The sequence below is a fragment of the Podarcis raffonei genome, chromosome 14, assembly GCF_027172205.1.
Source record: "Podarcis raffonei isolate rPodRaf1 chromosome 14, rPodRaf1.pri, whole genome shotgun sequence".
In the NCBI taxonomy this organism is placed as follows: Eukaryota; Metazoa; Chordata; class Lepidosauria; order Squamata; family Lacertidae; genus Podarcis; species Podarcis raffonei.
Genome location: NC_070615.1, coordinates 21744109 through 21762512, shown reverse-complemented (window position 1 = coordinate 21762512; position 18404 = coordinate 21744109). Strand labels below are relative to the sequence as shown.

At 41.4% G+C, this 18404-nt stretch overlaps 1 protein-coding gene across 3 annotated transcripts in view; it reads right to left on the bottom strand.

Annotated features, from left to right (window-relative positions):
• Positions 1-1123: 1123 nt before the first annotated feature.
• LOC128401606 (protein FAM169B-like) overlaps positions 1124-18404 on the bottom strand; it is a 42348-nt gene continuing 25067 nt past the window's right edge. For 2 of the 3 annotated variants that reach the window (XM_053364873.1, XM_053364875.1), the window contains 6 exons: positions 17449-17534; positions 13687-13861; positions 8399-8581; positions 6504-6632; positions 2851-2927; positions 1124-1349 (listed from right to left, as the gene is read on the bottom strand). In XM_053364873.1, coding sequence (XP_053220848.1) covers positions 1137-1349; positions 2851-2927; positions 6504-6632; positions 8399-8581; positions 13687-13861; positions 17449-17534 — 863 coding nt within the window. In that variant the 3' untranslated portion in view covers positions 1124-1136. The remainder of the gene's footprint in view (positions 1350-2850; positions 2928-6503; positions 6633-8398; positions 8582-13686; positions 13862-17448; positions 17535-18404) is intronic. The other variant, XM_053364874.1, reaches the window with a different exon arrangement.

Sequence of the window (18404 nt, the reverse complement as noted above, 5' to 3'; positions counted from 1 at the left end):
GGAAAGGCCCTGCCCAAGGCTGCCAATTTGTCCTTGTTTAGCAAGAGATTCCCATTCTGAGAGTTTTTAGGAAAGTGTCGGTGTGGAGGGGGGAGGAATCTCATGTTATCCCCCACCCCGCCAAAAAATCCTAATTGACCTGTGCTGTTGGTTGCACTATATTAGATTGCTGCTCTCCGCCACAGCTCCTGGGCCCTAAAATGACAGCTCAAACAAGAACTGAAGATGCCCGCAGTTGAGGGGAGCACTATTTCCAAACCAGGAAATGCAGAACTCTGTGACATCTCTATTGCTAATATATGTCCCCACTTGCTAATATATATCTGTCCCCACTTGCAGCTCCTGGCCCAGAAAGCAAGTTCCAAAGCTATGGCTTGGTTGCCAAATATCTCCTGCTCCCCGCGCATCTCTAGTTGACCTTTGGGGCTAATACCCCTTAGTGGTTCTACATCATGTCCTCCTCAAGTGCTTTCACATGGCTGGAATGTGTTCTTGAACTCTGATAATGCTTCTTTCTTGTCTGGATGGTGGGGGGGGAGAATGCATGTGTTTATATAAATCTGTTTTTTGCACAGCTAGAATGAAGTCAACTATATGCAGAAAGAGTGACATCTATTAATACTCCACAAGCAGACTTGATATAAATAATCAAAGGGGTATTTCGAAGCTGGCTGCCTGCTGTTGAGAGACCTCAGAAATCGGTGTCAATAGCTCGCATGGCAACCTCCTTGATTTCCGTATAATATCATTTGTGCACATTTTGTATGCAGAACGTATCTGTGATTTCACCTTAAGTTCCCAAAGTACAAACACTTTGGCAGCTGGAGCCTTAAACTGAATCTGATTAGCAAATATCAGAGACAAGCTTTCTTTGCCTTCTTGCTTGCATCCCTGCTAAAAAGTTAAGAAAATTACAACAGTGCATGCTTGAACCTTTGGCTCAGAGCTCTCCAGGGCAGTGCTGTACTCATGATTAAGCTGTGTAGTGGCACCATCTTGTGGTGACAGCAAGACATAACATTGGCACATAACACAGTTTTATCTTTTCTTTTAGCCTTCTGACTCACAGCTTAGTCTTCTACTCTGCCTCATTCATTCACACCTTGTCCTTGTATTGCTTACACTATGTGCAAAAGTTAGGATGTTGCTCTGAACTGCTTAGAGATTCTGTCTTCAGAAGGTTCTCCTTGGCTTGCTCTTTTCTTTGAGCCTTTCCGCTGCTGTTTATGAGCTTGATGTTCTTCAGCATATTCTTCACTGTAAGGCTCGGGGTTGAATGCCTCTTCTGGGTCATCTTTAAATTCCTCTGCCTCATATGGCAAAGCCTTGTTAGGACTGTGAGCAACTTTCTAAAATAAGACAGACATAAATCCCTACATTACAGATGAAATGTACTCCTCCACATGAAAATTTTCCTTCCATTTGTGGTCAGTTTACACACACTTTGAACAGCAGCTAACATATATAACAGAGGCCAAGCTTTTGCCGCTATGTGTCTGAAGTCTGAAGCCTGAATATACATACTCAAACGGATATCAACCACCCCAGGCATTAGGATCAGCAGCAGAGACCTTATTGCTGGTGCCACCCTCTAGCTGCTGCATGGTTGGCACTGACCCATCGCAGGGCCTTCTCAGTGGTGGCTTCTAGCCTGTGGAATGCCCTCCTGGGTGAGGTGCATCTGTCTCCCTCATCACTGATTTTCAGGAGAAATTTAAAATCATTCCTCCTTACCCAAGTTTTTGATGGCTGAAAGATATTGAGCATGGCAATCAAGATCAATAATTGTGAGGGTATGTGAATGCTTTTAAATATTTTTAGATGCTCTAAAAAAATTAATTTAGATAGAGACAAACTTGAGAAAGATGGGGGGGATGCTAACCATTGAATAAAAGTAATACATAAATCAATAACATAAAATACAAGGCATAGAAAAAAACCTGTACAGCCCCAAATCATAAGCATTTCCAAATAAGATCATATTTTTAAGGGATCTGCTGCCTCACAGTCGCTGATGACAAATAGGAGGGAGGTGGACTTAAATGTTTTTATCCATCTTTAAGCCTTTAATTTGTTTTAATTTGATTTTAAATCATACTGTTTCAACATTGTGGTGCTTGCTGTTCTGGGCTCCTTTGGGAAGAAGGGTGGGATATGAATTTAATAAATAAAAAATAGTCTGAAATAGCTCAGTTTTCATGGCCACAGGCCACAAGGTTTTTGGGTCAATATACAGAGACCCCAAGACTCAGATAACAAGACTCAACCTGTAGCAAGGCTTCCTTAGTCTGATACATGTGGACTGGCTACCATGATATAGCCTTTAGGTGTTATCACACACAGGAATCATCATCATCATAACAACAACAACAACAATAAGGTGGGGGCTAGTGGGAAAGAAACAACACACTTTGAACTAATCACTCATATATGCTCTTAGTGAGTGAAATAGTAAGAGAGATGCAAACGTGTTTTTAAAAAACACAGAAGGTTTGGAAAAAATGAACACACAGACAGACACAAACCAACTCATCACGCCATCCCTTTCTTGACTGGTTCACTTTAACACTAATACAGTTAACTCTTAAGTTACAAACTGAATGATCCCTGCTGTTGCACTTCCAACTCAGAGAACCACGAATAATAATGGCCAATTGTTCATGTGTCTCAATTAAAGAAAAGACAAAATGTATCTTAATTACAATAGTCATATAAATCAGTGGCCTAGCACTAAAACCCCAGCCTTGACTGCAGGCGACAAGTTCCCCTGTTCAGGCATCCTGCTAAAATAATCAGGATTTCAGCAGTTATGAAAAACAAGATTATAAAGTAACTAATTCATCAGCGCACCTGATTCATCCGCCCTTCATCTGATTGCCCAGGTTCATCATTTTGAAGCCTCTTCATGTAACAGCTCACATCCGACTCTAGAGTGGAATAATCCATTTCCCCGGGCAAAATCATAATAGAAGGAGGTTAGTAGCTCTTCCATGGCAACAGGTATTGTGTTTTATTTTATAAAAAGACACACATGCAATTGCAACCACAACCCATATCCAGCTGTGATGACCTGGCCATCTTGTTACATGGTGGACTGACAGAAAGTAAAAGTAGCCTTCTTCAACTTGGCTGGGCTATCTGGGCCTGATAGGAGTTGTAGTCCAAAACATTTGGAGTGAATCAGGCTGGGGAAGGCTGAGTTCGAGACTCTCTGTTGCTTAACTTGCAAGCAATTTGCTTGAGCTTCTAAGCAACATATTGACAAATACACACTGTTCATGGTGTTAGTTTTGACCTTTAAACCTAAATGTTTTAGGGCCAGGTTACTAAGATAAACCTAGCTGATCTTTAAAATCTGCTTCAGATTATCTTTCTCTCTGCTCCTTCACCTTTAAATATATGGTGACAACTAAGATACGTCTTTTCAGGAGTGGCACCTTGTTTGTGCAATACCCTCCCTGGCATTAAGCATCAACATTGTTCTCCTTTAAAGGTTAAAGGTAAAGGGACCCCTGACCATTAAGTCCAATCGCGGACGATTCTGGGGTTGCAGCGCTCATCTCGCTCTATAGGCCGAGGGAGCCGGCGTTTGTCCGCAGACAGCTTTCCGGGTCACGTGGCCAGCATGACTAAACTGCTTCTGGCGAACCAGAGCAGCGCACGGAAGCGCCATTTACCTTCCCGCCAGAGCAGTACCTATTTATCTACTTGCACTTTGTGCTTTCAAACTGTTAGGTTGGCAGGAGCAGGGACCAAGCAACGGGAGCTCACCCCCTCGCAGGGATTCAAACCGCTGAGCTTCCGATCGGCAAGCCCTAGGCTCTGTGGTTTAACCCACAGCACCACCTGCGTCCTTTAAATGTTAGGTAGGGGATATATGCTCCTCGGTAGTAGAACCATACTTTGCATGCAAAATGTCCCATGTTCAATCTCTGGCATCCCAGGCTAGGAAAGACTCCGGTTTGAAACCCTGGAAAGTCAGTTACTGAGGAGTTTGCAGGTTATTTTTTTCTTTTAATTTACAAGCTCATATATTTCTGCATACCTACAGTGTGCCTGGGTGAATCCCTAGCTGATTTGTAGGTGGCGCTGTTTTGCTTCCAAACGGATATGCATTCAGCAAGTTCAACTCACTGCTTGATTGTAAACAAGCAAACAAACAAAACGCAAAGCCGTTTGCAAACAGATAAAACAAGAAAATCAAGAAAAAATTACAATACTGTAAAACCTAAAATATTCAAACAGATTAAAATTCATATCAGCATTTATAAGCATCTGGGTACAATGGCCTAAACAAAAATGTTTCAAGCTGGTGCCAGAAAAGAACAGAGTGAAGATGCCTGCTTGTTATCAATAGACAGGTATATCAATTGGCTGTATAATGTGACTATGGCTCATTTATAACTTTGTCCAATAGGCTACTCTCACCAACTGAGGGTATGTGGGATTACTGGTGGAGAGAGGGGGAATCAACTTTCCTAAACAGATTGAATTTTGATTTAACATGTTTGTTTTACTTATATTTAGTAAACAACCCCCCCAATAGTTTTCATGTTAATTTTTATTGGTGTATAAATATTTCAGGGTTTTCACAATAGTTAAAAGTATTTCACCTTTAACATATGATTTAATGTGGTTTAAATGTTTTATTCAAAATACAAAGTTTTACCTGGAAATTATTATTTTTGAAAACTTGTAAATATTTTAAGGAAAGATAACTAAATAGCACACACTTTCCTTGTGCCATTTAGCTTTTAAGGGAAAAGATGAAGGGACTGAATACTTAACATACAAATATTAGCATGACTGAACATCTGTGAGCATAGAGCTTGCTAGAGAAAATCACCTTTAAATTTAATTACAACTTTGATTTTAAGTTGACTCTTATTTTATCCATTCCAGTTACTCGATCTGGCTTGTCTTGTATTCATTCATAGTGCTACTTTTTAATTTTATAAAACCATAAATGGGAGATTTTCTGCAGAAAAATATAGCAGCAAAAAGATTGTGGTGGAAAATGTTTCACTCCACATCACTGAACAACATTAATCCCTTTCATAAGATTACATGAACATTTGGGGGAGGGATTCTGAAAGCAAAAAGAATTTAAAAACTGAATTAATTAATTTAATTTAATTAACTAGACATTATTGTATATGTGATGGTTCATAACCTAGGCAAACCCATTTGTATGCATAATTAAGGCTGAAATCCTAAGCACTCTTACCTGGGAACAAGCCTCACTGCATACAGTGTGACTTCATTTTGAATAAACATATCAAGGAGTGATTGCACAGTAAAAACTCTCCACATTCTGTCTAGGGTGCAATTTTACAAGTTTACCGCTAGATGCAGCTAGTGCTGCAACATGTAAAACTACATTTTAGTTTGTGGGGTGGAGGTGAGGGTTTTTCAGGAACATATTAGAATTCCTACAACATTACATAAAGAATATCACTTCATGCAATGCAATCAAGCCATGGATTTCTGTTCACAGTAGTAGAAGCTTTGCTCTGATCAGAGTTTAAACTCAGCTCTATCTAAGATTTTGCAGCCACCTAAGAGGTATTAAGTGAAACAGAAATATACACACATACCTAAATAAACCAACAACATATTACACACGAGGTATCTCATGCTTTTTGACCAAACTGCGGGAGGCAGTGGAAAACAGAAGTGCCTGGCGTGCTCTGGTCCATGGGGTCACGAAGAGTCGGACACGACTAAATGACTAAACAACAACAACATCTCATGCTTGCCTTTGGGACACTGAGCTGTTGTTGTTTGCATCTGTTTGTCTCAAGAGATAATGGAGTGTGCCTCTGGGGGTGAAGGCAAACTGCTATGTAAGCAGCATCGATGTGGCTTTCCTGGGGCACAAGCATGGAGGTCCTAGGCTACCCAGATTATAAGATCCATCTCGGATGTTTAAAGCAAACAACAGCCAAGGGAGGCCCAATTTGGACTGGGTTCCCAATGCCTGCTACTTATTTAAAACACACAAACAGTCATGCAGTTGCTAATTGCATGAATGAACGGTGTCCTATCTAGTTTGGTCCTTATTCATACACTTATAGGTCCTACAGAATTAGTCAATTGACTCTAGCATGCCTAACACAGAGAAAAGTCCCACAAGAACAAGGAAGGGGTTAAACTGGAGATCAAGGATCCCATGTTAGACAAGGCAGGGATCCATGTAGCGATTCCAGCTCTGGATGAATTTATGATCAGTGCTCTAGAGGAGACCATCGGCTGACGAGGGGAGCAGCAGAATGTTCAGTTCTGATTCAGTGTAGGCCAGTTTTTTTGTCCCCAACCCCACAGACTAACCTTCACAGGTTCTATATCATCTTTCTGTACCAGTTACCAAAAGCAGCTCCAAATTCCCACTTAACACACCACTTAAACATTGCCCAGGAAATCCTCCTCAGTTTTACCTTCGTCCATTAAGCTTAAAATTAACAGATGTGATGCAGCACAGCCCTCAATGCTCTTTAACTCACTTTTCTGAAGCTTTTGTTCCATCTGAATCTTCAGCCAGATACTAACACGCTGGCTCCAGTCTCCTGGGGCTTCTACTTCCCACAGTCGAGACTGTTCCTCTGGATGGGTCTCCAAGAATCTCTGACAAACTAAGCAGGAAAGTTGACTTGTTCAAGGTGAAACAAGTAGAAACTAAGAATTACTAAGAATGCCTACTATCTTAACCTGCCCTCCCGTAACTATTAATATTATTACATATTATTTATAAAGCACCAAACACTGTACTAGACTCTGTACTCATTAAAAGCAAATACAGTGGTACCTCGGGTTATGTACTTAATTTGTTCCGGAGGTCCGTTCTTAACCTGAAACTGTTCTTAACCTGAAGCAACAATTTAGCTAATGGGGCCTCCTGCTGCCACCGCGCCACCAGAACACGATTTCTGTTCTCATCCTGAAGCAAAGTTCTTAACCCGAGGTACTATTTCTGGGTTGGCGGAGTCTGTAACCTGAAGCGTATGTAACCTGAAGCGTATGTGACCCGAGATACCACTGTATATACAAACACATTTTGAAAAATGAGCAAGGTTCATTGCAGCACATGAAACACATTAAATAAGGACTGAATACACCACCCATTATATACAGGCCTCTTAACTGCTACTGCATCCTAGCCAGCAGTGAAGTTTAGTAAGTTTCAATTCTGGACTTAAGAGTCTTAGTGGGGGTTCCTTAGATGGCAAACTATATGACTTCATTGACTTCAAAATATAGTAAGCTATGGTTGCTGTGTTTGAACGGCCTCCTGTTTATTCAGAACAGAAGAAGAACCTTGCTGGATCAGACCAGAGGTCTGTTTAGTTCAGTATCCTGTTTGTACAGCGGCCAACCAGATGCTTATAGGAAGTCTGTCCCCGAGTTCTATTTTTATAAGACAGTGAGAAAAACTTTTCTCTATCTACTTTATGACCTCTATCATGTCTCCTCTTATCTCAAAGTAGCACCTCAAAATTGCATTTAGAATTTTGTATCAAGCAAGTTAAGGAAATTCTGTTTTATCTTGGGATGGACTTGCACTGCTCTACAGATTGCATGAGACAAGGTGGGGAAATCTATCATTTTGCATATGTAATAGACCATTACAGAACAACAATTTGAGTATTTTTATTTATATGTGAGCATTTGGAGCAGTCTGAAAGAATGTAAAGATCAGTCTGGGAATTCTGAAGTTTCTTGTGCAACAATTAGTTCTATAACAATGTTTGGAAACCAGTGAACAGCCTTGTCAAAAAGAGCTTATTTATGTCTTCCGCTCAAACTGAGTTTTTCTTTACAGCAGTGTCTGGGGCCTTTTTTTTTTTAATAAAAAAAATTAAGGGCTTGCCTCAGTAGATGCTGCACAGCTGTTTATAATGAGAAGTAACTCAATAGACTTGGCCTCACATCATACCATTTTCAATAAGGACAAGTTAAAATAGATTGTATTGGTTTGATGAAAGAATGCACTATTGAGATTAAAGCCTAGGAACCACCAATACCATCTCATTTATGTATTTATTTCACACCTAAATGTATACCACAGACTTCTTGTCTTCCAACTTTTGCAGCCACACCCTGAAATGAACTGCTGATCTAAACCAAAATGATCCCTGGGGCCTAGCCCTCCCATAAAGTGACGTATCGTTTATGACATTAGATAACGCAAAACATGCTAGTTGTTTGTTGAAATCCTGACCGTACATTAATGTTTTCATAGCAGAGTGGATGCGCATTCATGTGAGAGATTTCTGCCTGCAAAATAAAACCACTTAAAATATACAAAATATTATAGATACACAGGCAGAAAGCCTCTTTCTGCTTCCTACAAACCATCATGACCTTTTAAGCCAAACGTTTCTGAACCAAGTCGTTTTACCTTCGTACATGACAGCAGAAACAGGACAGCTGAGTCCCAGGGCAACTTCAGCTGCAAATGTCTGACAAAAATCATGCAGCATTTTCATACCAACTCCACATCTTCTAAACTTTTTTCGGACAAACATTGTGTCCAAAACTGGGAGCATGTAGCATTGGCTGGAGTACCCATCACACAGGCTTCCTGGAAGCAGAAAACAACATTGCCTGTAATTAAACTGAATTCCAAACACAGCTCATGAATGGGTTTATTAAAATCACTATGAAGCTGCAGACAGAAAGCTGGATTTAAAACCATGCAGCTCGCTGGGTGGACTAGTATAAACACCAAGAAACTGCCCTTTAGACTCCAGCTCAAAACACAGCTCTGGTTCCAGGCTGTAGCTCCTGTAATAGATGGGAAGGATCCTGAGTTGGAAAAGCCCCATCCCAGGTCTGGATTCTGTGACCTTGACCTGGCTCTGACATATGGCAAAAGAGCAGTATTTCCATATGAAATATATCACAGCAGCGTTCTCTCTCTCTCTCTGTGGTTTTTGAAAATCAATGTGTACATTATACACAGTATATTTCTTTCTATTATACAACGGGCTGATTCTTCTTACTCCTACTACTTTTTGAAAAACGCTGCTCACACACAACACTGACTGCCAATCAGCTACTGGGCCATGTTCAAGATCTTGTTAACATATAAAACCCTGAAGAACTTGGGACCAGGTTACTTGAAAGACTGCCTGCCTGCCCCCATGTAGACCTGTAAGATCACTTAGTTCACCTGGGGAAACTCTTTACGTGGCACAGCACCCTACAGAGTATCATAGGGTGGTGACCCAGAAGCAGGAATTATCAGTTGTTGCCCCTGTACAGTGGAATACCTTCCCCTCTGTCATATGAGAAGTAGCAACTGTCAGTGGTTTCAGGTATCTCGTAAAAAAACATATCTTTTTGCCCAGGCTTTTGCTGACATTGCATCCTGTTCTGCATGTCTGAACCTTCTGAATTCCTGTTTTATTTGCTTTATGTTTGCTGTTTCACTGGTTTTAGGCTGTGTTTCTGTTTTAGTGTTTAGTTTTTTCAAACTATACACCACTTTCTGAAATATTAAGCAGTATAAAAATGCTTTTTAAAAAGGAATGAACGTAGACCCTTTCAGGCCTATTAACAGCTAAAATCAGACCCAAGCAACATGTGACCCCTTCATGCCCATCAGAGCCACAACTCCCCTCCTGTTTTGCTGCAATCACACACACAGCCGATCACAAAACAAGTATTGTGAACAATGTTGAGCTTGGTGGGTGACATGTTCGGCAGGCCCAGCTAAATTGGGAGCTCGTGGTTTCAGAGAAGCAAGCTCCCATTTCTTCCCTTGATCTCACAGGCAGGTTAACTGGCAACCATGTTATCCTTCAAAACCAGCCATGAATAGCATCATCTTCTCTTTTCTGTTCCATTTATGAGGACAGCCCAGTTATTTGATTGTTGAAGAATCCTGCTGCATAAGGCTCCCTTAGGGTGGGACTCATTGCCCTCCAATTACTCATAAGATCAAGCATATGGGCACAGCTAATAAAAGCATTAGGCCCCTGCGTGAGCCAAGAAACCCAGCACATCCTGGACTGGCCGGCAGCCCGGCAGAGTTGTCAGATTCTGGCAACATGAGCCCATTCATTTTGGGATGCTGACAAAGGTTTTGCTTCAAGATCTGCAACAGCCTTAAAAGGGGGCTGTAAAATTGCTAGCAGGCTCACCAATCCTGTTGTCATCCTATAGAGTTTCTTACTATTTCACTTCTTAATTTGATAGAATCTTGCAAACACCTGGAATAAGGTTGGGGAGCTAAAGGAGCAGCACAGACAGCCCCCAAAAAAGAATCAGCTCAATTAAATAGTTGATCATCCGGCTTTAGGAACCTCAGGCCAAGGATGAAATGTGGCCCCTCTGGGCCTCTCTGTTCAGTCCTTGGGACTCCTTCCCTAGGCCACACTCCTCACTGGCCTTGCTTCACATCCTGTTGAGTGTTTTCTTTTGGCTAAAATGCACCCTTGAGTTCTGATAATCTTCTTGCTTTTCTGGAGGGAGATTACATTCCTTCGATGGAGTTACATTCCTTCTAAACAGTTACATTCCTTCTAAAGGAGTAGGGATGTAGCTTGAGGTGTGTCTGGATACAACTTTGTCATTGGAGACCCAAGTGACCTTAGTGGCTGGGAGCACCTTTTATCATCTGTCATATTCACTAGCTACAACTGTATTTGGAAAATGATAGCTTAGACACCATCATCCATGCAGTGGTAAGACTTGATTACTGCAATGCACTCTGCGTGGGGCTGCCTTTGGCCTTGGTCCAAACACTCCAGCTGGTGCAGGATGCAGCAGCTAGACTGCTGACTGGGCAGACAGCCAAGAGCATGTGACACTTCTGTTAAAACATCTGCATTGGCTGCCCATATCCTACCAGTCCAGGTTAAAGGTTCTTGGGTTGATACAAACACTGAACAACTGGGGTACAAGATGCCCTAAGGCCTGCCTCAGCCCTTACATCCCAACTCAATCACTTTGTACACATTTTAAAGACACCCCCCCTCACGAATGCTGAATGTGCAACTGACAAGGGCACAACACACCATTGGGCATATCAGAATCAGAAGCCATGGCCACTGAACACATTCCTGCTCCCCAACACACAGTCACTGAATTGAAAGGAAGGGGAGAGGTGGTATGACGACTTCTCTTACTCTCTGGGTGTACACACTGAGTGTTATGGGCAAGGGAAATGACAAGCGGAGTCAACGGATGCCATCACAGAAGGCAGCCTTTGTGAAGTCTGCTTCTTCAGGGCCTTTAATCTGTTTGGTTAGGTCACGCATGCTAAATGACTAACCTGTGAGCCAGCAGAATGGTAAACAGCAATTACAAGGGCAGAGAAAAGAGACAGCCATTAACGCTCTCAAACATCCAAAAGCTCAGGAAAAGCCCAACCCCATCCTGCCCCACATCTGAAAGACTCAAACCAAACAAAATTGCACATTCCAGTTAGTTCCCTGATTAACAAGCTGGCTTGGCAGACACTTGTCCAGAGAGACCTTCTGCAGACAGAGCCCTTGTGTAACAGGAGAGAATGTTTCTGCTGAATGGTACCCAAAGTCAACCCATTGTGTGATTTGTGTACAGACACACACACATGCCTACACAAAACCCAAAAGAGAGAGCAAAATCTCCAGCTTCAAATAAAACTAAGAAGGCATGGCTTGGTGTGTGTGTGTAGGTAGATACACACACACAAACAAAAACACATTGTGTATTTGTTTAATTCTTAGTATATTTGAAGCTTTGTATCTAATGCAAAAATAAAAATGCATACATTAGTAGGAGGAGACAGAAAGAAAAGATGACGCTTGGAATCTGATGGAACCCCTATAGCCATCTAAACCAAGCCCCCTGCCCTCTGCCAGCAGGGGAAACAAAAACCCAGCGAGAAGGTAAATGGAATGGAGTATCCTGAAAAGGGTATGGATGACTGACCAGCTGAAACCCTGCATAGCTGCCCATCAACTAATATTCCCAGGGAGGGAATACATCATATACCATGTTCTATGACAAGACTGCTGTTTGCGTGGACAGGCGGACTCCCCAGATCCCGAGCGGTCCCCGTCCCCCCCGGTCATGTGGAATAACGACTCAAGACAACGTGCTATGGGATTAAATTGGCCACAACTTTATTAAATTTCAAATGTGGGTAGACCTTGGCTCAGGCATTGGGCGTTCTCCCTCCCCAGTCCCCAGCCGGGGACCTAGGGAGCATCAGGGTTATCCAGTGGGGGGGGGGATGGGCCGGCTCTGGAGAACATATGTTCAAGCAGAGATAGCCGCCCCCGTTACGCCACCGCCGCAGGGGAGAGCAATGACGACCTTTCGGCGTACAGTCAAAGGCTCCCTTCAGAAACCCCTTTAATGGGGAACCCTGGTATCGCCGCCGCAAAGAGGAAGATGGACTAAAGGATTCCGCCCAAGGCCTGATACCGCCAAAGTTGTGACGTTTTGCTATGGGAAAGGCGAAACCTGCCAATGCAGGGAAATTCCTTTCCGGCCCTTTAACAGCGACCTTAATGTAGCAGCGCCCGCATACCTGTGAAGAAAAGTTAACCTGCAAAAGAAGACATTAACTGAGGGTGGGTAGGGTGGGAGAAGCTCTGGAGCCAAGTGAGGATTCCCAGGTAAGATCCTCCCTCTATTGTGTGGGCAGGTAATCCCTCCCCTACCTGGCCTGGTCTCCTTGGCAACGCTTCCCCCAGGTGGGATTGGACAACTAACTGAGGTAGGCGGAGACCTCCAGGTATCCCACCTGAGGGAAGGCAAAGCCAAGCCTATGCTGATGGAGCCACTCCAGATCTAGGGGCTGCGCGCGTCCACGCAAAGGGCGCCCCCCGTTTTAAGCGGGGAGCGATCATTCTTTATACACACTTTGCATCAGCTCCTCTTGCTAGTTAGTTGAGGAAGCAGAAGTCAACATCCTCCTGAAGGATGTTGGGATAGCTCCTATTGGGATAGCTCCTATTGCTATCCCAACCAAAGAACTCAAGAGAGATCTCTGTATCAAGAAACCATCTTTTAACAATTAGCTCACAGAGTTAGCTAAGTAATGAATGGCTACCCAGTAGCTGCACTATGAATTATAAAGAAAAGCCAAAGAACCACAACACATGTTCTTAAAACACAAAGTTTTTTAAAAAAAATTGTAATATATCCAAGCCTTTAACAATTTTTGAAGACAGGCTACATTAAGATCAGCAGCAGGGATTGTGTGACTATAGCGATGTTGTGGGACTGCAACTCCCATCAGCTCCAGCTAATGGTAAGGGTGATGGGTGTTGGAGTCCTGCAAGGGCCACACATTCCCTATCTAAATAGGGTTTAGATAACCCTATTTTGGGATTATTAAGTCAATATATGTTTGAGCCTTTTGCCCGAGCAAACAGTCCACTTGCAATCTAACCCAGAAGTTTCCAATTAACAACTTCATCCAAACCTGAAAACTACAGTTACCAGGTTCAGAAAAACCCAGCATTTTCAAACATAGTTTGAAGTTGGTTTAAGATCCTGGCTTGTTACAATGCTGGTGGGCCACAGTTTCTCAGTTTGCATGAAGGGGAAAACCAGGAGTAATTGGAGACTTCTGGCTCTGGTTGTTGTGCATATTAAGCTGAGATAGGATTCTCCAAACCAAGCCAACCATCTAAAATGGTGCCCTTCATTTTCCACAGTATGCCTGCATGAATAAAACAAGTGTACCTTTCACTTTTACGGTGTAAAAGGCAGCTGCATCTCCACTCCTCCAAAATATTTTGGCACACTCTTTCTCAGAATGAGGCACAAAGAGCACATCGTGAGTCAAACTCCTCTCTAGCATTCCAAAAATAATGACGTTAAGCACAAAGAGGACAATTCTTTCTTCAAATGTCTGGACCTTACAAAACAAATAGGGGTAGGGGAGGGAAGAAAATAAGAGAAAACAAAACATTCTGGTTTCCAGTAAAAGTGCTTTACATTTGTTGGTGATTCGTGCGATGTTAAAATATCTAAGGAGGTAAGGTTCAGCAGGACGACAAAAAGAACACAAATTTGCCCAAATATATAAGATTTGCGCAGGAAATATTCCCAGATTACACATTGTGTAATAAATATGGTTGGAAAACAAGTAAGATTATGACAGAGGGAATCAGGAAAAAAAACTGCTGGAAAAGGTGGTTAGGAAGAATTCTGAATTCTTCTTTTTATTTTTTTTTATAATGCTTTTTTACTGGCTTCTATGTTATACCACTGTTTTATGAAACCCTTTTATTGCCTTTTGGTTGTACTTTTGTATGCCACTTAGAGATTTTTAAATATTAAGCAATTTAAGTGCTTTTAAATAAATATTTTTTTATTTTATTTTTTTAAAGATACTTATTAAAGTTTTACAAAAAGAAGAAAGTTACAGAATAAAAGAAAACAAAAAGAAAAAGGAAAAGGAAAAAAATACAAAAAAATACAAAAATACATAGAAAAAAAGATACAAAATACAGAAAAAATAAATAGAAAATAGTTAAAAACAAGTCAATCTTTCCATATCTTAAATTTCGTTTGCTTATTTCCCCGACCTCCTCACACCTCCCTTTTTTGTATTCCCGTTCACATGGTTAATTCAGCAAATCCTTACCCTCTTTCTTTTATCTTAATTTTATATCTCAACATATTATAACTTTATATTTTCATCCGTTATCAATCCATTTTTACATACTCTTATTAACCTTGTTGCTAAGGCCGCTTGATTTCAATCCAACATCATTTTAACATTCATTAATTTTACAATGTTTCTGCAAATAGTCTTTGAATTTCTTCCAATCTTCTTCCACCGACTCTTCTCCCTGGTCCCGGATTCTGCCAGTCATTTCTGCCAGTTCCATATAGTCTATCACTTTCATCTGCCATTCTTCCAGGGTGGGTAAATCTTGTGTCTTCCAATACCTTGCGATGAGTATTCTTGCTGTTGTTGTAGCATACATAAAGAAAGTTCTATCCTTCTTTGGCACCAATTGGCCGACCATGCCCAGGAGAAAGGCCTCTGGTTTCTTCAAGAAGGTATATTTAAATACCTTTTTCATTTCATTATATATCATCTCCCAGAAAGCCTTTATCCTTGGGCACGTCCACCAAAGGTGATAGAATGTACCTTCATTTTCTTTACATTTCCAACATTTATTATCGGGCAAATGATAGATTTTTGAAAGCTTGACTGGTGTCATGTACCACTTGTATATCATTTTCATAATATTCTCTCTTAAGGCATTACATGCCGTAAATTTCATACCTTAAGTGCTTTTAAATAAATAAAACACAAAACAAACTAATTTGCTCTAAAGTTATCAGACATTTGCACATAATAGACTTACTGTATCAAATCAGTTGGGGAATATGTAAAATAAAGAGTTAGTCAGAGAGGTATGCCAAACAGCATTAAAATTAAGAGGAAAGCACAGGAAGAATTTTAGATGAGAGAAATCCCTTTAAACAAGAACTCCATAAAATAAATGCAATTTATGTTTAAATGGTCCAAGACAGAAGGCATTTGTAAATGGGTGTGTAAGTAACACACTGTGCCAAAGGTTAATAAGGCTGGCTCTTCGCAACAGATGGCCAATCAAGCAGTGCTAATGGCGCTGGGCTATTATTGAAAATGAAATAACTCCGTTATCTGATTGTCTCGCCTAGTACCTGGCCAAAGGAGGCAAAGTGGACAGAAATGGAAAAAGACAAACCAGCAGATAAATGGAAATGGTGCTGAGGAAGATTACTTGTTTTTATAATGTGTGGAATGTGGAGGCATGGATGGCAATGGGGAAAGTTGAATTATCCATGGAAAAACATTTAGAAAGATGCACCCTGAAAGGGCAGAAATGCCTACAGAGTTGTGTGTTTGCATGTATATATGTATATACATATGCACACACCCTAATCTTCCTCCAAGGTCATAGCTGCTTCAGGCCAAAATACACATGATATGGAAGACCTATTATCAGATCTCCCAACATCTCTTTCTTAGCCTTAAAATCAGCTGCAAGGATCCCCAATGTGGATTGGGTCAATGGAGCTGCAGGTGGGAGTGAGAAAAGGTGCACAGTGAGCTTAAACCTTTCTCTTGTGCCATTTAATGACGAACTGCAGACCACTGCTCTATCTATGTGGCAAGTGAAAAGGATACGTAGTTTGGCCCATACCTGTAGTTACCATCCAGGCATTGCCTACGGCAAGAACTGCTTAGTTAAATAGCATCATGAGCCTTCAGAGACCATTCTCTAAGCTCTGGAAGAGGATTGGCTTATTCTTTCCTCCATCTGCACTGCTGACCAACCCCCTGAAGCTGGCATTAGCTCTGCTAGGTACAAAAATACAGGCACAGCACTGTTACCCGAGGAAGACTGCTCCCCCAGCACAAGCGATGGGATTAAACTGCTCATGGGAATGGGGTCGAAATTTAACAAAAACAAAAAGAGATTCCCACATGGCCATGGCTTCCAGTCTCAGAACCAGTAGGATGTATCACTGGTTTCAAAGCATCTCTGACACTCGGTGCACTGTGCACACTGACACTCAGGGAGTTCCTGCCCCAAGCATGGAGCTGAAAAGAAGGTCAGGGGCTCACTTTTATAGTCACACTGTGCCTTGAGCTTGGTGTATTGCCAGGCAATATTCCATCCTGCCTCCCCTGGAATAGGGCAGTCAAAGCCAATGGCAACTGCAAATTATAGCTAAATACCAAGCCTAGTCAAAACTTGTAGATGCCTGGCCCCAGCATTGAAGTTTTGGTGAGATATATATACATATACTTTGAATCTGGATAAACCAAAGCCCTGTAACCAGTAAAGTGAGATGAGCACCGCAACCCCAGAGTCGTCCACGACTGGACCTAACGGTCAGGGGTCCCTTTACCTTTTATAACCACCTTCAAAGAATGTATGTGAACTAAAAGTATGGGGTGACATGTGTGCCAGTTCTGCCCCCATGTCTGTCCCCTCCACCCCTAACCTTCCCGCACTTAGTAGGAAGGTTGAGGGTGGAGTTGGCAGGGATGGCCACACTAGGGATGGGACTAGCATGCTAAGTCCTGCTACATTTTACGCCCTCCCGTGTTCTCTGAATGCTTTAATAGGGTCTAATTAATCAGAAATGTGCTTATCAACAAACAATTCCATAAATGGTTGACAGTTCTAGCATCAAGGTACCACCAGCATGTGCTGAAAACTCAAAAATGTTATGCCTTCAGGAGAGTTTTCAGAGGCAAGAGTTTTGGTCTGTTCCTGCTACTACTCCACACCATTCCAAAATATTCCAGTTTCTCTGAAAAGCTAGATATTAAGGAAATCAAGTCATGTATAGGTTAATGTTTCATATAACCCATTCCATAATGTATCAAGTGGGGGCACTAAGCATCACTACCCTATTTAAAAAAACCAGCACACAATCAACGGAGACCATCTTGCTGACAGATATAAAGGTTTTTAAGTAAATACCTACCTGTTTCAGCCCCTCCCGGGAATGATCAGCCGTTTTCATTACATCTTCAATAAGCCACCAGGAACTATGCAAATAAATTGCTAATACTAAAAAAGAATGAAATGAAGAGGTTTCATTGAAATGGTTGCCACCATGATACCAAGAGCTCATACAGGGTTTCAGCTGTGCTGTCTTCCTCTTGCTGTTGTCAGTTATTTCTGTTATCAACTATCCATCAAACCACCCTTTGTATTGTAGGATCCCAGGGCAGTATACAGATGAAAGAATTCAAATCAATATAAATAAGAAAAGGAAATCACAGCAGCAACTATAGAACCAATTCAGCAGCAGACATAGAATTAACCATACCTAGGTTGGCATTCCTCCCCCAAATGCCACTGGAAATAGATGTTTTCCTGTTGACAATGGAAAATAATCACCAAGGAAGGCAAAAGAACCTCCAAAAGTATTTATCACCACAGGGAAGACCCTCTTTCAAGTCACTTTACAATGGGTCACACCAGTCATGTAGTATAGACATGGTCTTTTTTCTGTTTATTTAAAACATTTTATAGCACTCTTCCATCAATAATCCAAGGGCAGCTCACAACAATAAAACACAATTTCAAGAAAATCAATGCATTGCAATACATCATAAGCCAATCGCCACGCAGACTGGGTATTTATAACCTACAATGGCGGGGTGACCAGGCAGGCCTTTTGTAAGCATCAGGCATATGTCTGTGTTTTTCCAAATTTTGAGATGAAGTTCTCATCCCAAAGCACATACATTTTTAAAAAATCATATTTTAGGATAAAAGACACTTAGAAATGAGTAAAATAGATCACACATTTAAATACAATATACATGTTTCAATGTAAAGTTTTGTTCAGATTTTTTAAAACGCCCACCTTAACTCAGAAAGAGGCCAAATAAACTTATAGCTGAACACATGCAAAATTGTCATAGACCATCC